Here is a 25,006-nt window from a genome sequence, read left to right on the forward strand (position 1 = left end):
TGTTAATCAACTCCCAGTATTTTTCCTTAAATTTCTAAGAAACCATTGGGCGTAAATCCTCAATACATATTCTAAAGCTGATTTCTGGAAATGTTTCTTTGGCCTGGAGTGTTTTCCAATCCAAAATAACCCTACGTAATATTCTTCTTATAAAAGTATTACAGAAGGACTGTGGTGATTCATACATTCTATTCCTTAAATAGATCTGAGACAATAGGATTAAGAGAAACAAGCAAAGGAATTGCTGCATTTGTTGCTGTGCTGAAATTAACTGATCTCAATCAAAGTGGCATTTTTGCCTCAGAGTGTACAAATCAAGCAGAATTCCCGATAATCGATTGGAATACCTGTTTGAAAACTGGCAAGTTGTGAATCTCATATTTAATGAGGTTGTTCACACTCATCGCATAAGCACTTAAATGAGGATATGCAGTCTGGATAATATACTGGAGGATTTTAGATTCCTGTGGAAGAAAATGCTGCAAGGGTCTTTTCTTCCATGAAAAAGGAGTGTATTCTTAGATATAAATTAATGTATTGTTGATAACATTTTGGTTGGCATGTGAGTAGTTAATTTACAAAATGTCTGAGGTTATAAAGCAAGTACTGATCGATTTCAATAGCGAACTGAATAAAGCTAACATTTTACAGATGTTAGAACTGCTAAAAGTAGAATATAAATCTGATAAAATGGTTATTTTATTAAATGCAGGAATACCAATAGGGTTTTGAACAGTAAAAATAATTTTAATTGCTCTAAATAATAATGAATTGTGTACAAATGAATCAGAAAGAATGTAAGCACACAGCCTTAAAGGAAGTGCCCAAAGGAAAAACAGTTCGTAATGAGTTGGCGACAATTCCTAGTTCTCTGCATGTTTTAATAGCATAATTAACACATGATGAAAGCTTTATAGCATAATTATTTTACAGTAAAATAACATTTTTTCTGGTTTTAACTTTCAACTCCTATTGCCAGAAACTAATCAAAGATAGTTTTGTTAGCTATGAATATTAAAGCATAAAATAATTATTCATTTAATTTATTTTAATTTTTTTACTGCTAATGTGTCATCTAATTTAATTGGTCAAATTATACAATAAATTTCAATGTACAAAGCACTGAGCTATTCTCAAAATATTCCTGGGGAACTTCAACTTTTGACACTTAAAGTATCAGAAATAATTATTTTTTATCATCATGCCAACGTGTGTCTGTTTTGAGATCATTTGAAATAAAATCCACCAAAAATAAAAGTGCGAAAACTAACCAAAAGCTCTTTCCTTCAAATTAAGGTTTTGTTGCCCCCTGGTGTACAGACACAGCCTAAATGATGTTTCTTCCACCTTGGTTATACTGTGGTAATGGTTAAGCATTTTTAAGAGCATTCATTCAATTAAGTTTTTAACAAGATTTAATATAACAATGTTAAGACTTAATGTAATCCCAAATCTAATCACAAACCTGGTACATAGTATTTATTGCTAATATATGCAACACATGCATAATTGCACAGAAATTTATCCCAAGTTGGTAATACTAAATATGGACTGAATTTCAGTGGAATGAATTTTGGAGGCAGATCACAAAGTACTGACTTAGCTACTTTGCATCCCACTACTGACTTGAGTTGAATTCTCTGAAGCTTGTCTGTCAGCCACTATTAAGGTCATTAATGACAAAAGATGTGAAATGTTTTACATTCACTGCATTATAATGCACCACATCACTGGATGTGGAGACACAAGAGGCTGAAGCAAAAAATAAAGCACTGGAAGAACTCAGGCAGCATCTGTGGAGGCAAAGGGGATGGTCAACTTTTCAGGTCGAGACCCTGCATAAGGACAGAGAGTGTAGAGGGTAGAAGTGAGAGGGAGGGGTGAAACAGAGGCTGGTAGGTGATAGGGAACCAAATGAATGTGGTGGGGTGGTGCTGGGCGGATGGAGCCAGCTGGGGGAGGGGGGGGAGTGTACAGACAGAGGCTGGTGGGTGATAGGTGGAAACAGATGATTGGGGAAGAAGATTGGGGGAGATTAGGCAGATGGAAACCAGTAGGGGAGGGGAGTACTTCCACCTATCACCTACCAGCCTCTGATTCTACACTCCCCTCTCACCCTCCTCATCTGGCTCCAACAGCCCATCATCCCCACCCTCATCTGGTTCCACCGATCATTTCCCAGCCTCTGTCTCACCCCTCCCTCTCTTCTGTATACTGGCTATCTTCCCTCTATATTCTCTGTAGATGCAGGGTCCTGACCCAAAACATTGACCATCCCTTTCCTCCACAGTTGCTGCTTGACCTGCTGAGCTCCCCCAGCAATTTATTTTTCTACTTCATTGGGTGTTCCAAGGTAACAAGTTGATGACAATAGTGATGAATTACTTTAGCTTAATATTGCTGATTTGTGATGGTATTTCAACCTTATGAAGCACAAGTGCCTTGAAAAATAGTTAAAGCAGCATGCTGTCCGGTAATGTAACTGATGTTATTATAAAAATAATTAAAAAGTAATTGCCAATACCATTAGTGAATATATGCATTTCCAAAATTATCTAACACCTAGAAAATGATGTAGTTTAAATCTATCAATGTAAGGTAAAAAGTTCAGATATTTGCTGCAAGTTCCTTAATCAATTAACTGGAACTACAATTAGGATGATGTTCTCAGGCATGGCCTGAGTGCTAACAGATACAAAAGGGACAGTCAGAGATGTGTACGGTATGTGATTTCACCAAGTAGTACAGCATGTTGCCAAGCTTCCTGGGGGTGGGGCGGTGCTGCTGCAGACACGGTATCACTTTGCCTTCCCTGCAGGATGGATAACAACAGGATCTGTTTGCACAGCAGCATCTGCTGTCTTCTTCCCTCCCTGTAAAGCAGCAAGATGAAAATGGAGACATTGATAATTACAGTAGCAATTTCAACAAACTTTGTATGATTTAATAGTTGGTGAACTGGGAATCACAGAAGAGATATTATCATATTTCCTTATGACATAGAAGGAGGCCATTTGGCCCATGGAGTCTATGCCAGATCTCAGAGCAATCCTATCAATCCATTCCTCTACTTATTTTCCTGTAACTTGTTCTCTCTCACATGCCTATCAACAAACCCTTGATTCTGATTCTACACCAGGGGTAAGTTACAGCAGCCAAGGTAACCGACTAACCATGTGGGAGGAACCACAGCACACGGGGTAATCCCACAGACACAGAGAGAGCATGCAATCTCCACACAGGCAGCACCAGAAGTCAAGATTGAACCTTGGTGACTGGAGCTGTGAGCGAGCATCACTGTGTGGCCCTCTACTCTTCCCCATGCTCTCCCTAGATCCCTCCAAATTCTTTCCTTTCAGATACTTATGCAAATCCACTTTGAATGCTGCAATTGATTCTGACTGCACTACTGAGCCCAGCAGTGCATTCTAGACTTTAACCATTCCTCACGTCACTTTGGTTCTTTTGCCAATTATTATGTTTGACTATATTTTTTGATGTATATGTATTTTTGAACATCATGTTTGTTTTTCTTCCCACTGATGCAGTCTGACTTGCTAAATCACGGGCACAACTCTCCCTGTCGTTGAGGACATCTTCAAGAGGCAGTGCCTCAAGAAGGCGGCATCCATCACCAAGGACTCTCACCATCTGAGACATGCTCTCTTCTTGTTACTACTGTCAGGGAGGAGGTACAAGAGCCTGAAGACCCACACTCACTGATTTAGGAACAGCTTCTTCCCCTCTGCCATCAGATTTTTGAACAGTCCATGAACCCGTGAACACTACTTCATTATTCCTTTATTTTTTGCACTATTTATTTATCTTGTAATTTATAGTAATTTTATGTCTTTGCAAAGTGCTGCTGCCACAAAACATCCAAGTCAGTGATAATTAACCTGATTCTGATTCTGAATATTTCCAGCATTTTCTGTTTTTATTTTAGATTTCCAGCATCTGCAGTTTTTTTTAGATTTTCATTCTATCTCTTCCGGCTCTTGACCTTTCTACCAATGGGAATAGATTTTCTCCATATATCCTCTCCATATCCTTCATGATTTCAAATATCACACCCCCTTGCAAATTCCTTTCTTCCAAGGAGAACAAGCCCAGCTTCCCCAACTTATCCATGTAGCCACACTCACTCATCTCTTGAATCACTTCAGTAAATCTTTTCTACACCCTGTCCAAAACCTTTGCATCTTTTCCAGAGTACAACATACAAAAATGGACACTGCCCTCCAGTTGTGGGTGAAACAGTGTTACATAAAGGTTCAAGAAACAATCTGCTGGAGGAACTTAGTGGGTCAATCAGCATCTGTGGGGAGAAAGGGATTGTCGATGTTTCAGGTTGAAGTGCTGCATCAGGACCCTTTATCCTTATATCGTGAGTTCCCTACTCTTGTAGTTTTTTGCTCATGGTATTGCTGTTTCGTATATTTTTAATGGTTTGCCGTGCAATATTTATCACATATGGTTAAGGTCTGGGCCAGGGATGGTGGTTGAGATGGATTCAACATAAGTATGTTATATAAATAAAGACAAGGATTCAATAAGCTTTTTTAACCACTTTCTCAACCTGCCCTGTCTAAACCTTGTATATCAGAAATTTAACATTATACATTTCTTTTTAATTTTCTCCCCTCCTTGCTGAAAGTTCCAAATAGGGTGCTCTCCAGTATATTGACCACTCAAGTTTATTCGTGGATGACAGTGCACACTGGAGATCTCTTTAACTGTGGAGTTTAATCCTGTCCTCCCATGCCATTCACACATGCATGTTTTCAATACTAGGCAATTGTGACCGGGAGCCTTGAACGATTTCCATTGCCTGACTCAGAAATTCTGAGTCCAGCCTGGCATTTCTACCACTGCCCTACTTTAGATCTGCTAACTCAGCAAAGAATTACTTTTAATTTATTTTACTCTCCATAGTGTAGCAACACTAGTGATGTATTGAACTGAAAAAAAAACAGATTAAACAGAAATTATCCGCAGCATTCAACCAAGGTTACTGGACTGTGGAAAATGTAGAACAGTTGGTTCTTTTCAAAGAAAAACAACATTGTTCCAGGAGAAAATTTATTATGAATATTTTAGTTCTGTGCCAAACTGACAATTATCCTTGAACCTTGCACAAACTGACATTATTTTTTCTGTGAGCATTACAATGAGTCATAGCAGACTATTTAACCATGAAGGTCATCACAGTCCTGCCACTCTGACATCTGCACTTGGATCCTTTAAGCAGGCAGTTGTTCAACAACAACCAGAAACAAAAGTCCAATTAGATGGTCCCCACACTAATCAAGGATGCTGAGACCAATTGTGTGGACCAAACGATCCACAGATGAGATTAACAAAGCTACAAAATCTGGGAATTAAACTTTCACAATAGTATTGAGGAGAACAAGTGGAAACTGCACAGCAAAACACTAAAAATATGTAACAGAGCAATACCATTGAAAGGAATAGTGATAAGATCTAATAATTCAATTTGGACATCATAATCATTATGTCCCTTAATGTGTTCATTACCAGTGTGGTAATGAATGGTAACTCTGCCATCATTTAAAGTTACATCATTGCTTTATGCTAAACATCAAAATATGGTGTAACTTGCATGAAGGGTAAACAAATGATGTTAGTAGCAAGAATGCATTCTTATTGTACTTGAAATGTCTATTTTATAAAATTAAAAATGATGATTGACCATAAAATTTTATGATAAAACTGTCTACTAATTTCAGTTTCTTTGGTTATTAATCAAAAGCTATAAATATGCGAACAACTTTCTTCTTGACTGTGGAGTCGGAGGCCAAAGATAATCCTAGGAGAATTTCCTTTATTTCTCTCGATGATATTTCAGTTCTTCTTTCATTAGGCCTCCAGCTCTTGTTATATCTGGTGTATTTTTCCAGATTTTAGATACATATTCATAGGGGATTACTTCATAAAGTAGAAGGAAAATCTAAACACAAGGCCAACTGTGAGAGTTAAACAGCTCTTGTATTGTGATAGGAGTTGGGGTATTGTGTTATGATCACAGATTATAAAGCAATATATTATTTCCACCTAAACTAGTGACCCATGAATCATGTACATACATATTCAGTATTGGTTAAATAGATTTACAATGCTTAAATGCAGCATGTTAGTGAGTAGCTTTAAACCTGGTTATAATCTGATTAATCAGATAATCAAATTCATGTATAAGAAGTGGGCTGCATTGAAAGGTAGCCATTGTAAACTAATCCAACACATTCATCTGCACTGACATGGGTGGCAGTGGCATAGGATTGGAAGCATCTTAGCCTAGAAATTCTTTCATGCAGCATCGCTTATTTATATATGTTTCATGATGGAATTTTATAAAAACTGCTGTTATGAATATCCTAAAATCAGCAGACACAGGTCCTCTGTGCATTTGATGCTTAAACACACTGAGGTTGCTGGGCATGCACTGTGATATCAAATGGCACATTTTGTTCTGCTACAGAGAGGAACCCAGAGTGTGGATCCTGTATAGTAAGACTGGCATTAACTGGAAGGACAAGGCTTGCTTCAGTGTTCACGGGGGTCCTGACCTGAGGTGAGCAGTTGCCGAGAAGTCTGATGCATCTATCTTTTTCCAGGCAGCTTCTCTCTTAATTATTCTTTCTTATTGATTACTCCCATGGACCTTTCCCCTTGACACTGATGGCCTCTGGGCTTCATTCTCTCCCTGACCATTTCCGCTACACTGACCCTTTTCTACACAAGTACCCCAAGCATCTCCCTGACCAAACCTCGCCATCTTGCAATCCACTTGCTTCGCCCTCTGCAATCCTTTTTCCATGATTTTCTTTTTGCTCACTACTCCCTCTGTCCACCCTTCACCTCTCTGTGCTCCTGTAAGCCATTGTCTCATAACAGTGCTGACTTCCTCTGGAGGTCCTACTCTGCCATGACAAAAGCCTGTGAATGAAAGGCCTTTGGATAAGTTTCCTGTACTTCTCCTGTTTTATTACATACCGCACCTTAAGTCTTGTGTGTGATGGAATATTGTTGGCCTGGGGAGCTTGCACAAAGCTGCCATGTGTTTCCATGCAGTGTCAATTTAATGTGAGTAATAGAGTCATAGAGCACTACAGCACAGAAACAGGCCCTTCGGCCCATCTAGTCCATGCCGACCTGGTTGTCTGCCTGGTCCCATCTACCTGCACCCAAACCATAGCCTTCCTTACCTCTCTCATCAATGCACCTCTCCAAACTTCTCTTAAAAATTACAACTGAACCTGCATCCACCACTTCCGCTGGCAGCTCGTTCCACACTTGCACCACCCTCTGAATGAAGAAGTTCCCCCTCAGATTCCCCTTATATATTTTCAACTTACACCCTTAACCTTTGTCTTCTAGTTCTAGTCTCACCCAACCTTAGGGTGAATGCATGCAGGTTTTTTTCCCCATCTATACCCCTCATAGTTTTGTATACCTCTCTGAGATCTCCTCTCATTTTCCAGGGAATAAAGTCCTAACCTATTCAACCCTTCCCCATAACTCAAGTCCTCAAGTCCCGGCAACATCCATGTAAAATTTTCTCTGCACTCTTTCAAGCTTATTGATATTTTTCCTGTAGATAGGTGACAAGAACTGCAGGGTTGCCATTTGTAGGCCATTTATGCACTAATTTTCAATCTTTAGACCTGTACCACTGTGGCGGAATTGAGACAAGGAGAAAGAAAAACTGAATGCATGGGCCAGTCAATAAGAAAATGCATCCCTTTTTCTAAATGCAGTAGAGCTTGCATTATTTGCAGGTCTGAGCCCTGAAACATTATTGGAAGCTGAATTTTTCAATTACATGAATTTCATTACTTTTATTCCTTTTTGCAGTAAAATATAGCTAGCCCTAAAATTATTTCATTAACCCATCAGTATATATTACATATAAATCAAAATTATTAGAAACTTTGGAAGGATAAAATGGCTTGGGACAGAAGCAAACCTATCATTACAATTTGACAAAACTCAAATTCCACAATGAATTAAAAATGATAAATATACATTTAGTTTTGTTTCTAAATGTTTAAGTTGGAAAGGCTTCAGATACTTGTTTGATCTTTTAACATACCAACTGTTTTAGGAACATCCCAAATGATTGTTTCTTTTCCGGTCTCTTCTCAGTAGTTTCTTTGGTTTTATTATTACTGCCATTTGGTATTGGCTCTGAAATGGTGTTTGGTTGCTGTGTGGGAGGAAGGGCTTCCAAAGATTTTGTTCTCCGAGTTTCTTCTTGATTGCCCTCTGAGACTGACTTTTTCTGTTTTGAATTGTCTTTGGCCTTTTTTGGTGGTTGCACTGAATTTTCTCCTATTTCGAGTTCCTTCTTTGCAGGGTCATCTGTCAGGCCTGATTCCTGAAAAGATTGCAATCATTTTGTCAGAATCTTGAGTTATCGCTTGAAAGCTTCTTGCTATAGATTGATTCATATTACTTTTCTTTGCAGTATCAGTAAACTATAATACAATGCATGCCATATGGTTACTGATGTTATATCCAAATTCACTGGAAGGATAGGTGAACTAATGTCAGTGTTCTCTTCAGGCCAACATACCCAACATTAAATATCAAGGTACACTCAGTTGGCTCTATTGGGCGGGCCATGTCATGTGCATGGAAGACACCAGACTCCTAAAATGGATGTTCTATTCTGAGCTTTGTCACATGAAGGAATTACCAGGCAGAGAAAAAAAGATTCAAGGATATGCTCAAAGCCTCCTTAATAAAATGCATCATGTCCACTGACTTCTTGGAATCGTTCATCCCATGATAGCACAAAGTGGAGAAGGAGCATTTGGAATGGTATTCAACACCTTAAGTCCATGCATCAGGACCGCACAGAAACTCAGCAAAAATGGCACAAGGAATGCACATTTCCTTATCAGTGGAAGAGTCTGTGTTCCCACATTGTCCTCATGACTTAAGTCAAAAACCATAACACCAAAACGGAAGCAAGTCATTGTGGATCCTGAGGGACAGCTTGAAAAGAAGTAATTGTGAGGAATAAACGTGGCTGGAGATGTGGTGGGAAAAATTAGAAGGATTTCTGCAATTCTGGCATAGAAATACAATAGAATCAAAATCAGGTTTATTATCACTGACATACGCTGTGAAATTTGTTGTTTTGCGGCAGCAGTACAGTGCAAGACATAAAAATTGCTAATAAGTTTCAGTAGAACTCCATTATTCCAGCATGCTTAGGACTTTGGAGGTGCCAGATATTCTGCACTATTGGAAGTTATTCCTTTTAATACCCCCATCACACTCTTAATTCACCTTAAAGAAATTGCACAATATCATATTATTATAATAAATTTTCCAGTGAATATGGTAAGTTTCAATGGAATATGGCAAACGTGAGTCCCAGTGAGTTTCAAGGGAGCGCAGGGAGTGGGGCCAAGGAAAAGTTCAAGAGAAAATAGGAAACATCGTCCTTATGAATTTCAAGGGAGCATGAGAAATGGGGCCCTGATGAATTTCAAGGACGTGTGGCCCACGGGGCTCCAGCTAGTTTCAAAGGAGCGGGGGAAATGGGATCCTGGTGAGTTTTAAGACGGCACAGCCAAAGCAGTCCCAGTGAGTTTTAAGAGCACTCAGGAAACATCCTCTGATGAGCCAGATGCTGAATCACTGGGATTTCCAAATAGCAGGAAAGTGAATCATCAGAATTTTACTGTAGTCTGTACTGCAAGAATAGGCAACATCTGGGCAAGGTTGAAACCCTTGATGGTGCTAGTGGAATAATAATGAGAAAAAGGGATTTTAATCTCATTAGTTTTAGTGGAAGGAAAAATAAGATGAGGAAGCAGAAAGGAAGTGGAACAGGATAGGTTTGTGGGAAACAGAAACAGAAAGGCTGGAAGAACTCAGTCAGTCACACAGCATCTGTGGAAAGAGAAATGAGTTACCATTTCAGGTCAAAGACCCTTCATCAAAACTCTGGGTCTCCAACCTGAAATGCTAACTAGTCTCTCTTTCCACAGATGCTTTTTCTAGCATTTCTGTTTTTGTTTGAGATTCCAGCATCTGCAGTTTTATTTGTTTTCCAAGGTTGTAGGAGAGGCTAGAGAGACAAAGAATAGGGTAATGTAAACAAAACTGTGTGTTAAGAATGCAAGATTGGCTTGTGGTTTTATGCATATGTGTGGAAAGTGATCTGAATATATTTGGGGTGGCAGAGAGAGTAATGTGTGATTGGGGTAGGAAATGATGGCATTAACAGACTTAACAATGCCTTGGGCTAAGGCTTGAGTGGAAGCTAAACACTGCCAGTCACAAAATTTCCAGGAAAGCTGGAGTAGAATGTTCTATTCTATCAGAGATAGAAAAACATAATCTATTGCCAATCTGAATTCACTTGGCTAGAATTTAGGAATAAAAAGGGAACAGATATCCAATGGGGAGTTTATTAGAAACTGCTAAACAGTCTGTGTAAACAGGATCTAGAATACATTTTAAAATGGAAATGGCATTCATATTTTACAATATTTTTTTAAAGAAATGAGTATTTTCCTTTCCATGGTAATAATCCACATGCAGGCTGATCACATGAATGCATACCAGATCTGGACATTTCTACATGTTTATGCTAACTATGATAAGTATTTTTGTTTTGACTACAAATAGTTTGCTTGAAAAATCAAATGTTTATATTTATGTGCAGTATAGTGCCATATTGTGAAAAATTATACCCCTGGAATACATCTTGCTCTGTTCCTCTACGCACTCTATTTCTCAAATGATTCTTCTGCTGCTTCAGTCACTAAACTTACTCTTGCTAATCACTGTGGGTGGGAAATTCTGATCTTATGAAAGTATTGTGGGATCTGGGTTTTGTATGTTTTTCCAGCCATGCCATTGATTAGGAGACAGAAGTGCTGGGGAGCAGCTTTGTAATGTGATCAGCATCAAGAAAGAGAGGAAGGTGATGAATGTCAATGTGAACTGGAGAGCAGTGTCAGCCTGAAATGGAAGGAAGCTCAAATGTGAAGTGACTGGGAGGATAAATGTGTAAAGGACAACTGGGAAAAGAGTCCCTGTGTGATGCAGAAAGGAGGACTGCAAAGAAATAGCCCTGGTAACTGTGAAGGAGCAGGATCAACAAAGGAAAAGCATTGCAACAATTTAACTATTTAGCATGAAGTAGGGACATATGTGTTCACATTAGCCAAGAGGTGCTACACAAGAAATGAACAAAATTGCCTGCAATGTTTGTCACATTCTTCCAGAAATTTCTGGTAACACATTTAACAATAGAATTTTGGCAATTTCCAGAAATGCAAAACATTTACAATGTCCATAATACACTTGATTCTTGAAACCACTACTGTCAGCAGAAATGTTAAAAACACTACTGTCGAAGAGCTCTCTTTAATATACAAGTCAGCAGCTGAAGATACCCATTTTAGAAGCCTGTTTTACAGAGCACTTCAAAAACCATTATCAAGTTGCACAATACTGATCCCGGCATTAGACTGCAAGATTATATGATTTCGGTACCCAGCTGGAAAAGGCACTGTGTACATTAGCTAGCCTTCAAGGAATACTCTGCTTCAGCCTTTGTTAAGTATTTATAGAAAACATATCCCTTTTGTTTTTCAGTTTCTGTAGATCATTTAATTACATTTGATGGTATCAGCCACTGCCTCAATGCTAAAACAGTGCAACAGCTCCACATCCTTTTTGTTCAGTGGGGGATCTTGTATCATCCACATGGTCGAGATAATCATATAGAATTACATGGTATCTACAACACAGAAATAAGCCGTTTGACCCAGTTGACTCATTTATAATATTTATGCTCCACTCAAACCTCCTCATCTAAGTCTATCAGTTAACCTTTTATCTCCTTCTTTCTCATCTGCTTATCTAGGTGTCTATCCTTCACCCTCTGCTAGAATTTCACATTCCCTTTGTGCCCTCAGTAAAAAAAAGTTTCTTCTGAATATTCTACTTAATTTATTGTTGATTGCCTTATTGCTCCAATTTTGTTCTTCTCCACGTGAAAACATTCTTTAGCCTAGAGAATGGATTAGGAAAAAAACATTGCACCAGCTTTTTATATGCATAATGTGCTAAAGAAAAGCATCTGCACAGATTTAGTGTATTTGTGTGCATTTCATGTTGAAATTCTATGGAGAAAATGGGCTAGACATTTGCTGTCACAATTCACCTTCACGTGGGTGTCATTTCCTTTTCTGGTTCACTAATGTCCTTCATGGAGGAAATCTGCAATCTATACCCAGTCTAGTCTGTGTGTGACTCCAGATCCACCAACATGGTTCACTCTTAAATTTGCTTTGCAAGCCATTCGAACTAAAAAAGAATAAAAAACAGGTAGACGACTTACATTGACCTGGGCACCAAATTTATCCACAGCAACGTTGCCCTCAACCCAGTCAACCTTGCAAAGTTCTCCTCACAAACTGCTGGGGACTTGTGTCTAAATTGGGTGAGCTATTAAATTTAAATTTTTTAAATTTAAAAATTTTTAAAAAAATTTTATTTACAGCATGGTAACAGGCCCTTCTGGCCCAACGAGTCCGCGCCGCCCATTTTAAACCCAAATTAACCTACCCGTACGTCTTTGGAATGTGGGAGGAAACTGGAGCACCCGGAGGAAACCCACACAGACACGGGAGAACGTACAAATTCCTTACAGACAGCGACGGGAATCGAACCCCGATCGCTGGCGCTGTAATAGCGTCGCGCTAACCGCTACGCTACCATGCTTTTCCACAGATCAGCCCATGAGGGAAAAGTGAGAACTCTTTATTGGGATAAATATTAAGAAGTTCAATCTGAAACTAGGGTTTCAAATCTAAACAGGAAGTTACAAAAGTAGGAGCAGTGAGTTGGCCATGATAGATTGGGGAACTTCATTGAAAGGTGCATTAGTGGACAGGCAATGGCTAACATTTAGTGAACAAATTCAGGATCAGCAACAGTTACACATTCCTTTCTGGCACAAAAGAAAGGCGATCCAACCCTGGCTAACGAAAGAAGCTGGGGACAGCATTAGATCCAAAGAGGAGTCATATATACATTTGCCAGAAAAAGTAGCAAGCCTGAGAATTGGGAGTAGTTTAGAATTCAGCTGGAAAAAAACAACTGAGAGATTAAGAGAGCAAAAACAGAATATGAGAATAAGTTTTCGAGGAACATGAAAGCAGACTGTAAAAGCTTCCATAACTTTGTAACAAGAGAAAAAAAGATTAGTGAAGACAAATGTTGCAACTGGAGAATCTAAAATGGGAACAAAGAAATGGCAAACCAATTAAACAAATACTTTGATTTGCCTTCATGGGACACATAATTGCTCAAGAGTCTAATGAAAAGGAAGAATCAGAGGAAATTAATATTTGTTTTAAAAAAGTGCTGGAGAAATCAACAGGGCTAAAAGCCAATACATTTCCAAGAGCTGATGATCTTCATCCCAGAGTACTAAAAGAGATATCCATGAAAATTGCAGATGCATTGGTTGTCATTTTCCAAAATTCTATTGATAATGCAAATTGGAGTGGGCAAAAGTAACCTCACTGTTTTAAAAAATGGAGAGAGAAAGCAAACTGGTAATCATAGACCATGCAGCCGAACAGCAGTAGTAGGGAAATTACAAGAGTCTACTATAAAAGATGTGATAACATGACTCTTATAAAATATAAACAGGCTTAGACAAAATCAATGCAGATTTATGAAAGGGAAATCATGTCTGACAAATCTACTTGAGTTTTTTGGTGATGAAACTGGGTGAATAGATGAAGGAGAACAAGCGGATTTGGTGTATTAGGATTTTCAGAAGGTCTTTGCTAAAGTATTATAAAAGAGCTTTCTGTTCAAAATTAAAGGACATAGGATTGAAGGGTAGTGTACTGGCACGGATTGAAAATTGGTTGCTAGACAGGAAACAATGAGTAGGAATAAATGGGCCTTTGTTGGGGGGTGGTGACTGGTGGGGTGCAGCAGGTATCAGTGCTTGGGCCCAGATATTCACAATGTGTATCAATGATCTGGATGATGGAAGCAAATGTAATAGTTTTAAGCTTGTCTGCAGAAGCAATATAGTGTGGAGAAATGTGAAGTTATCCACTTTGGTAGGAAAGACCGAAAAGTTAAATGGTGAAAGATTGGGAAATGTTGATGGACAAAGGACTTGAGTGTCCTTGTACATCAGTAACTAAAATGCAGATGCAACAAGCAGTCAAAAAGGCAAATGATATATAGATCATCGTCCAAACAGATTTTGAGTTCAGGAGCAAAGATGTCTTGTATAAGGCATTGGTGAGATCATACCTGGTGTATTGTGTGCACTTTTGGTCTCCCTACCTAAGAAGGGATAAACCTGCCACAGAGAGAATGCAATGAAGGTAAACTGGACTGATTCCTGGTATGATGGGACTCTTGCACAAGGAGATATTCAGTCAACTTGGTGTACATTCAGCAGAATTTAGAAGAATGAGGGGAGATCTAATTGAAGCATATCATATTCTGCCAAGGGTCAACAGGCTTAATGCAGGGAGGACATTTCTCTAGATTGGGGAATGGGTTAGGGGTCAGGGTTTCTAAAACCAAACTTAAAGTTTCAGGATGTGAGGAATTCTTTACTATAGAAGGTGGTAGAGTCATAGAGTGGTACAGCACAGAAATGATTCCGTCAGCCCACTATGTCCATGCTGACCTTTTTGTTCATCTATGCCAATCCCATAGGCCTGCTGTAGGACTATATCTTTCTATGCCATGCCTATTTAAATGTGTGTCTAAATGCCTCTTAAACATAATTTTATCTGATTTCACTTTACTCTGTATTCTGTTGTTTTTACCCTGTACTACTTCAATGCACTCTGTACTACCTCATTATATCTGCACTGTGTAATGAATTGATCTGTATGAATGGTATGCAAGACAAGTTTTTCACTGTACCTTGGCACAAGTGACAATAATAAACCAATATCAATGCCAATACCAACACATGCGTAGACAAGTGTGTACCCAAAAGGATGTTCTGAGCCTTCCCCAACCAGAAGCCCTGGATGAACCAGGAGATTGGTAATCTGTTGAGGGCTAGATCTGTGGCATTTAGGGCTGGTGACCCAGAGTTATATAAGAAATCTAGGTACAACCTCTGTAAGGCCATTGCGAGCACAGAGAGGCAATTTCGCACTAAACTGAATCACAGATGAATGCTCGACAGCTGTGGCAGGGTTTGTACAATATAAGTTCCACAAGGTGAGATTGGGTAGCATAGTGGCAATGGCCCATCACTCCCAGATGAGCTCAATGCCTTTTATGCGCGCTTTGATGGGAAGAACCATGACACACCCACACGAGCCCCCACATCTCCAGATGACCCTGTAACTTCAGTCTCTAAGGCCGATGTCCAGGCATCCTTCAAGAGGATGAATCCATGAAAGGCATCTGGTCCAGGTGGCATACCCGGCCGAATACTAAAGATCTGTGCAGACCAATTGGCTGGAGTAATTACAGAATATTCAACCTCTCGTTTTGCCATCTGAGGTTCTCACCTGCTTCAAGAAGGCAGCTATTGTACTGGTGCCCAAGAAGAGGTGGTGACCTGCCTCAATCACTATTGTCTGGTAGCGCTTACATCTGGAAGTGCTTCAAAAGGTTGGTTATGGAGCGAATAAACTCCTGCCTCAGTGATGACCTGGATCTGCTCCAATTTGCCTACCACCACGACAGGTCAACAGGATGCTGTTTTCTCTAGTTCAATTTTTTCTTTCCTTATTAACTAACTACTATATGTGATTATTGATTTATAGTGTTGTAATCCTAACTACGACTTAATACAATGTATTCAGTAGTATTTTCACTTTCTTTTTTTTGATGCATGTACTCTGTATTTTTTTCATGGATTTAATAAAAATATTGTAAAGAGAAGTAGTGATTGATGATGATTGCATCAATTTCATCTACAATTTCTTGGTGGATGAAGCAGTCCATGCCTATATGCAGCAAGACCTAGAAAATATTCAAGTCTGAGAGCAAGGAACATTTGCACCACAAAAGTGTCAGGCTATGACCACCTTTAATATAAATGATTTTAACCATCTACCCTAGACGTTCAATGGTATTACCATCACTGTGTTCCCCTACCATCAATATTCTGGGGGGGGGGGGGGGGGGGGTCACCATTGACCAGAACGTCAAAGAAACTGGCCACATTAATACTGTGACAGGTTGAGTATCCTGTAGTGAGTAACTTATTTCCTGATACCCCCCAAGCCTTTCCACGATCTGCAAGAAACAAATCAGGAGTGTGTAATACTGTTCACTTCCCTGAATGGTTGCAGTTCCAACAATGCACATGAAGTTCAAGCACAAAGTGGCCAACTTGACTGGAACCTCAATGTTCCCTCCACCATCAGTGAACAGTTATTGCAGTGTGCATCATCTACAAAATGCATTGCAATTATTTGTCCATGCTACTCATACAGCATCTTCCAAACCCATGACCTCTATTGTCAGATAGGATAAAAGCTTCAAGTATATTGCCTTTCCTGCATTGTCACTGGATCTAAATGCTGGAAACCCCTGCCCAACAGCACTATGGGAGAACATTCACAAGAAAAATTGTAGATGTTCAAGAATGAAGCTTACCCCAAACTTCTCAAGAATAATTAAGGACGGGCAATGAGTATAACTCAGATCTCTAAAAGATCTCCTCACACCTCTTGATGCCTTTGTGTCTAGAAATTTATCTATCCCCTTAAACATATATTTTTAAAAAAGCACGATATGAGATCATCAATGTGCACAGCAGCTATTAACTACTAACCAATCAAAATTAAATCAAAAGATTGTGAACCATAACCTTTTTATACTGTCAATAAAAATGGAGTCCTGATGAACAGCACTATGATGCTGGAGGAACTCCGCGAGCCAGGCAGCATCCGGTCAACATTTCGGGTCAGGACCCTTCTTCAGGTCCTGAAGGGTCCTGACCCGAAACATTGACCGCCTGCTTTTTTCCAAGGAAGATGCCTGGCCTGTTGAGTTCCTCCAGCATCTTACTATTTTTCATCTAGATCTTTCAGCCTCCTTTGTTTCTCAAGGAGTACACTGAGCTGAAAGCAGGAAATCATGTGTTGATGTTCATATTTTAATATATCTTTCTTAGACATCTTAATACATTAAAACTTCTATGCTGCAGCCCTGAGCACAAATTGAAGCACCTCTGCATTAACATCTTCAGGTTGTAGTTACCTCAGTGTGTGGATCGAATGTCATCTCAACCTGTTGAGACCAGACCCACTCATGGTACTTGCACTTATACGTGTTTCCAGTGGATATTGCTACAATACCAGTTCTGAACATGAAGCCTGGTTAACTTGCTCCTCCCAAATTCATACCAATTTGGGTCAATTTAAACACCATAATTGGCAGCTAGTGTCAGAGAACTCTGCATCAACAATGAATCAAATCTGAGACATCCTAGGTGTGGACGGTTCAATCTTACATCATCTTCACTGACTCTAATCATACCAATAGCTTAGCTAACTGAAGAACATGTAAAATGAAATCAATATTTCACAGGTATTTTTGGAAAAAAGCTGCTCCTTTGAGAATGAGAATGTTTGTCTGGAAATTTGAATTGTGTAGCACTGAAGCTTGGCCAACAGGAGTGACGGGGGGCTTTAGCTGGGGATCTTGACCTTTGGCCTTGTAGTCATGACAATGAAAAGGGAAATAGAACATAGAAAAACTACAGCACAATTCAGGCCCTTCGGCCCACAAAGCTGTGCCGAACATGTCCCTACCCTAGAAATTACTAGGCTTACCCATAGCCCTCTATTTTACTCAGCTCCATGTACCTACCCAACAGCCTCTTAAAAGACCCTATCGTATCCGCCTCCACCACCGTTGCTGGCAGCCCATTCCATGCACTCACCACTCTCTGAGTAAAAAACTTACCCCTGACATCTCCTCTATACCTACTCCCCAGCATCTTAAACCTATGTCCTCTTGTGGCCACCATTTCAGCCCTAGGGAAAAGCCTCTATCTACCTGATCAATACCTCTCATCATCTTATATACCTCTATCAGGTCCCCCCTCATCCTGCGATGCTTCAAGCAGAAAAGGCCGAGTTCCCTCAACCTACTTTCATAAGGCATGTTCTGCATTCCAGGCAGCATCCTAGTAGATCTCCTCTGCACCCTCTCTATGGCTTCCACATCCTTCCTGTAGGATGACAGGATTTTGAGGAATAAGGACATTGGCCATTGTAGCAGGAATGGTCAGTTATCAGTGCGTGGGATTGGGGATTGGAAGGGAAGGAAAGGTTGTAAATTGGTAAATTAGTTTATTAGTTGTCATTAAAGCTGGAGGAATTCCCCCATCTACAGAATTCTTGATCCACCTGGGCATCTCCTGCTCATCTGTTAACCTCTCTCAATCTTTACATTGATGACTACCAACATGATACCGACCACCTAGATTTTTCCACACCACTTACTCACTCTAACCTACCCGCTTCTGAACTTGCAGCATTCCACTCACTCAGAAACAATCCTGAAATAAAAGGAGTTTTGACAAATGGTCTTTGATCCGAAACATTAAGTCATTTAGAACTGAGATGAGGAGAAAGTTCCTTACTCCTAGGGTAACAAACCTATGGATTTCTCAACCACAGAAGGTTGCGGAGGCTAAGTTGCTGAACATGTTAAAGAAGGAGATATATAGATTTTTAGGCACAAAAGATGTCAAGGATATGGGAAGAGCATGGGAATATGGAATTGTGATTGAGCATCAGCCGTGATTGCGTTGAATGGTGGAACAGGTTTGAATGGCCGATTCCTGCTCCAATTTTTCTGTGTTTCCAAAGTGCCACCAGTTGCGTATGTGGCAGGTTAGGATCATGTTTCATTTATTTTATGTTTTAAATCACCAATGCCCCTCAATGTTAATCCCTACCTGATAGTTTTAGATGGGGGTTAAAATCAAGGGCAAAACTGAGAGAGTACTCTATGCAGTGAGACACAGGAGTATATTGTGTAGAATTGAGAAGGAGGATACTGTGTAATAGCAATACGTTGTGCAGTAAGTAGTGGCAATACATTCTACAAAATGCAGGATCACTTGGACTGGAATAGAACATAGAAAGAACATAGAAAACCTACAGCACAATTCAGGCCCTTCACCCCACAAAGCTGTGCCGAACATGTCCCTACCTTAGAAATTACTAGGCTTACCCACAGCCCTCTTTAACTTTGTTCACATCATTAACAAAATAAACATTTGACAACATCACCATTCTAAATTTATATCAATAACTATTTTAATAGGACCTGCCTATGAAAATTTGTCTGCCTAACCATTCATCTATGGTTTAGAACATGAAATGTGCTGTATATAGGCAGTGCGTTGGCTTTTGCCTCCAAAATTAAGCTAATAGACACAAATGGAAAGCATTTCAGAGGCAGATGGAGTCACTACCGCAGTCACTTGTTGGGATGATTTTCTTAGTAATCATGTTGTAATTGCAAGAGGAAATGCTGTATCTGATGCATTTCGTTTAGAAATGTGAACATAGCAATTTATAATGGAGTTACAGAATTACTTCTGTGGGCCCTGGTCCAATTATCCCTCACCCAATAACTCTGCTTCAGCTGATGGTCTTTAACAGTTCCATTTAATATCAATGAAAATCAACCGATGTTTAAGTAAATTTCTGCTGAAAGTATGAGTAATGCTTTTCTAGATTAATGCACTACTGGTGCGTTTTCTAGTAATGCATTTCTGTCACCCCTCACAACCTCCTCAGCCCTTTGCCTCCCCACATCCCCTGCCCACCCCGCTCACCAGCACCACCATCACCAGGGTTTTATTTGCACTCTCTGGAGATTCCTATTTCCCCTAATTGCTTGCTAATACTCCAGAGTCTTCCTGCTACAGCATCATTTGTTCACTGAAAGAACATGTTTTTTTTTGCCTGACTTTCCACAAGCAAAAGTGTGGGAGATCTAATAGAACTTTAATAATTGGTGCCCTTTACATTATGGCAAGTTAAGCATCAAGGAAGCACTTACATTCCCTTCCGAAGGCTTTGCAGATGAGTCTTCAGAATTGACATGCTTCTCATCCTCTTTGACTGACTACAATCATAGTACAATCTGCCATTACATCACAAAAAGAAAAACAAAAAACCCTCAAATAAGCATTCAATTTTTGAATACCTATTTCATGTCTGCTTCAGCTTTACCAATGTGTTGAGGGTCTGCAGCAGCCCTTGCTACCAGCTCTTTCTGAGCTGGCTCCCCATCCTCTCCTTGCTCTATTCCCTTCCAATAAGAAATTTTCTTTGGATTTCTCCTTCTTCCTGTGAGAATGGCTTTCTGTATAATGTGAAGAAATGAAGGAACTACTGGAAAGTGCATGAATTATTGTTATTTATGACAAAAATATAATGGAATTTCACTATAACATGTGTTTTTAGAATGACTAAAACTAAAAATTCAGAAAGTGCAGTGAGCATCTATAAAAAAAGGAGACAGGTTGTGACATTTTGATTGTATGCCTTTCATCAGAATTTTATGTTATTTTAGATTTCCAGCATTTGCACTGTGGGTTAATTTTTACTTCTTTGTCTGCTAACTAATGTAACTTTAAAAGAGAAAAAAAATCTGCCTAATTACAACTGTAAAGGGCAGGAAATAGTGGGTTTTCAAGAACAGAAGCTGAAATCCCCTAACATGCACCTTTAATGTCCTGATTGTAAAGCTCAGCACAATAAACTGGGTAATAGACACAGTGGTACAATATCTTTCAATGTTAACTTTTTATTGAAGTACCTTCACATATTTTCATAAAATAAGGTCAGAATATTTTGTTAACTGCTTTGCAGACATCTTGGCTAATTGCTTCATTGTTGACTGAATTTTCCGTATCAAAAGTCTTTGATTTTGTCTGTTCTATTCTTGAAGTTTCTCCCTACTGGGAAATGGTTTGGGGCCAGTTACAAGAAGCTCTTGAGTGCTTATGCTTCATTTGTCAGTATTAATGGTGAGTGCTTTTCGACATTTTCAATGTGGAAAGCAATGTGCTTGAATCCACTCTTCTCTTTACTACATCTGATGTGTAAACATTTGTGGCTGATAGTACTTATTGCATGTTCATTCATTCGGATATAGGAACAATGCCAGAGGCAAGCTCCTAACTCAATTTAATCTACATTTAGTGTTTATTGGCTTAGACTGCCTAACTAGAATTGGGCCTAACAAGCTTGGCTGTATTGGAGGCACAAATTTCTGGTCAAAGCTAGGACACACCATAATTTGTGCCATGTTGTATTTGATGTAGTCCTAAACAATGCTAACAATGTTTTACTAAGGTCATGACTCATGAGTGTTTTTAATGAAATAATGGTGGCTCTCTGAAATTCATTCCTGCTCCCAGCCATGTTTTCAGTCAAAATTGGTTTTAACATTCAGTATTCATGAAATGAAGAAAATTCTCCACTAACTAGTGGAATTAAATATTTTAAAAATTATATTGCTCCTATTAAAGGCTCATATTAACTAATTATGTATGAATTTTCTAAAATGCAATGTTGAGATTTTTTTACAATTCCTGAATGTAAACAAAAGCTTTAGGAAATGAGATTCAGCATGCAAATATTTCATTTATGTGCACAGATAAAAAATGTTTTACCCCAGAGGCCAGTTTTTGTTTATGGTCATAAATGATCTGGTCTAGGCAGCAGAATTCGTAAGTGTACTGATGACATGATACAACAAGGCAAATTGGAAATGGCTACAGGAACCAATACACAAGTTAGCAGGTTAGAAAGACAGATGGCAGGTGTAATGTAAAGTGAAAAACTGTGACGTAATGCACTTTTAGGGGGAAACAAGGGTCATAAATATAAATCTAATGAAAAAATGCAGACACAGGGCAAGAACAAAGGGACCCAATGATTCGAATGGGGAATTGTTGATACAGAGACCACTGCATCTTTTAAAAATAGAATGAATGAGCATTTAAAACATGAAAGATATATGGCAACGAGGAGATAACAGGGCAGTGAGATTAGTTTTTTGACATAGTTCCAGAAAAAAAATAAAGCACAAAGCATTAAATGGCCTCCTTATGCTCTGTAAAATTCTATAAGTCTTTTATTAGTATTCCTTTATCCTGTCAGCTTTGTCAGTGAGCATGTGCCTCCAAATGTGTGTTGTTGCTGAGTTTGTAAAAGAGCCCAGTCTGCATTGCTAATGTAATCTGGCACGCACAGTTAATGTAAGTCACTCCAGGATATGGGACTCACTTTAAAAGATGCATAAAACAGCATTGCTAAGTTCCATTTTGTTTAGTCAATATACTGTGGACTCAAAATTTCAGCACTAATCAAACTAGTAATTAAACTACAAAAGGGAAGTAAATTCCTCTGATTCCTGATATTTGCCCATTCAGAATTGTGATGATGTTTCCTTTGTGGCTACTCTGGTGCTCCTGTAGTGTTAATAATACATTCAATGTAAAATCAGGAGGAGTATGTCAATCGATCTCTGGAGCCTGTTCTGACATTCAATAAGATCATGGCTGATCCAACCTTTGCCTCAACACCACTTTCCCGTACACTCTTCCTCGCCCTTGCTTCCCTTGCAGTTCAAATATCTTTCAGTCTCCATGTTGAATATATTCAATAGTGCCACCTTCACAGCTCTCTGGGATAGAGTATTCCAAAGAATTATGACCCTCTGAGAGAAGAAATTCTTAATCTCTGTCTGAAATGAGCAATCCTTTAATTTGAAATTATGCTTACAATGGGAAACAACCTCTCAGCATCAACTCTGTCAATCCCCTTCAGGTTATATATTTCAATCAGATCTCCCCTCATTCTTCTGTACCCCTTTGATAATTGGTTCAACTTCCTCATCCTTTCTTCATACATCAATCCTTTCATCTCAGGAGTCAACCCAATGAACCTTTACTGAACTGCCTCCAATGCAAGAAGATCCTTCCTTAAACATGGAAACCAAAACTATACACAGTACTCCAGGTGTTATCTCATCAGCTCTCTGTAAAGTTGCATCAAAACTTCCAAGCTAAATTCTCCCTACTCCTTGTAATAAAGACCAACATTCCATTAGCCTCTCTAATTATGTGCTGAATCTACATACCAATCTTTTGTGTTTTGTACTAGGACCTTTAATACCACAATAGTTTGTAGTCTTATTCCAATTAAATAATAATATTCTGTATACATTATTCCTTCCAAAGAGCATAACCTCACATTTTCCCACATCATATTCCATCAGTCAACTTCTTGCCCAATCACTGAACCTATCCATTTTTCTTTGCAAGCTCTTTGTGTCCTCTTTACAACCTGCTAACCCATCACTAGATCGTCAGATTCCTTCATCTAAGTCATAAACATGGACTGTAAATACTTGAGGCCCCACCATTGATCTTTGGCATGATTTACTGATTGCTAATCAGAAATTCACTTGTTTATCCTGACTTCCTGTTTTCTGTTAGCCATTCTCCTAACCATGCCATAATATTTCCCCCCAACTTCTGCACACTTACCTTGTTCATTAATCTTGTATATGGCAGCTTATTGAATGCCTTCTTGAAATTCGAATACACTGAATCTACTGCTTCCCCTTCATCCACCCTGTTTGTTACATTGTCAAAGAATTCCAGCAGATTTATTAAACTCCAATTCCTTTTCATAAACCACATTGACTCCATTTGATTGTCTTATGACTTTCCAAATGTCCTGTTTTTATTACCTTAATAATTTATTCCAGCATTTCCATAATGACAGATTAAACTATAACTGTTTCCTGCTTTCTACATCTCTCCTTTCTTGAATAGTAGTGTTACATTTGTGATTTTCCAGTCCTCTGGAACCTCAAGGAATTTTGGTGGATAGCAACCAACACATCCATTATCACTGCAACCATTTTCTTTAAAACCTTTTAAGATGCAGGCCATCAGATCCAGGGGACTTGCTGGTCTTTAGCCCCATTAATATGCCACGTACTTTTTCTCTGACAATAGACATTGTTTTTAAGTTCCTCCTTCCACAGAATGCCTTGTTTTTCTATTATTATTAGGGTGTTATCAGTACATAAGAACATGAGAACCAGGAACAGTAGTAGGCCAATCAACCCTTTGAGCCTATTCCAACACTCAATAAGATCATGGCTGATCCAATTTTAGCTTCAACTCCACTTTCTTGCTCACTCTCCATACCCCTTAACTGCCTTTATAGTTCAAACATCTGGAATATAATGCAAGATCTGACATTTTATGTCATCTTGACCACACACCATCTCTAAGTTGTCAGACTGCTTTCTGACATCCACTATCAAATGAACAAAAATTGTGCAAGGATAATTTCTTTGAATGTGTCACAATCTATAAATCTGGAATTCTGTTTCTTATCCAGTAACTCCATCCCTTTCTATTGCCAACCGACTAAGACTGAACAAAACACCTTTTATGTTTTAGATGAGTCATTAGTAAGACTGTCTGATTCCATTTCTGTAACATTATTCAAATCCACAGTCACCTCAACTCATCTGCTGCTGAAGCCTTTCTCCATGTCTTTGCACCTCCAGACCTGACTATTCCAATGAACCCCTTACTTTCCATTCACTCCAGGTCATTCAAATCTCTGCTGTTCATGTCTTAGCTGGCATCAAGTCTGTTTGTCTACCACTCCATCTACACTGAAAGATGAAAGTCTCTCAGTTCTCCATCGGCTCTCAGTTAAGCGAGGGCTTGATCTTAACATTCTCAGAATTAACATTCTCAGTGTTGTTTCCAAGTCTCCCATGGCCTTGCCCATCCCTAACTCTGAAGTATCCTCCAGTCCTACAACCCTCTGGGATATCTATGCTTCCCCAACTCTGGCCTCTGGAGAATTTTAGTCATTCCTCAGATAGCAGCCATTCCTTCAGTTATAAAGATTCTAAATGTTTGAATTCCCTCCCT

General features: G+C 39.1%; 1 protein-coding gene across 7 annotated transcripts in view; it reads right to left on the reverse strand.

Moving 5' to 3' along the window:
• Nucleotides 1-726: 726 nt before the first annotated feature.
• Nucleotides 727-25,006, reverse strand: part of LOC127579062 (breast carcinoma-amplified sequence 1-like) — a 97,868-nt gene continuing 73,588 nt past the window's right edge. For all 7 annotated transcript variants that reach the window (XM_052031697.1, XM_052031693.1, XM_052031694.1 and 4 more), the window contains 2 exons: nt 8,114-8,398; nt 727-2,873 (listed from right to left, as the gene is read on the reverse strand). In XM_052031697.1, the coding sequence (XP_051887657.1) occupies nt 2,799-2,873; nt 8,114-8,398 (360 nt within the window). In that variant the 3' untranslated portion in view covers nt 727-2,798. The remainder of the gene's footprint in view (nt 2,874-8,113; nt 8,399-25,006) is intronic.

This window comes from Pristis pectinata, chromosome 16, assembly GCF_009764475.1.
Source record: "Pristis pectinata isolate sPriPec2 chromosome 16, sPriPec2.1.pri, whole genome shotgun sequence".
Taxonomy (NCBI): Eukaryota; Metazoa; Chordata; class Chondrichthyes; order Rhinopristiformes; family Pristidae; genus Pristis; species Pristis pectinata.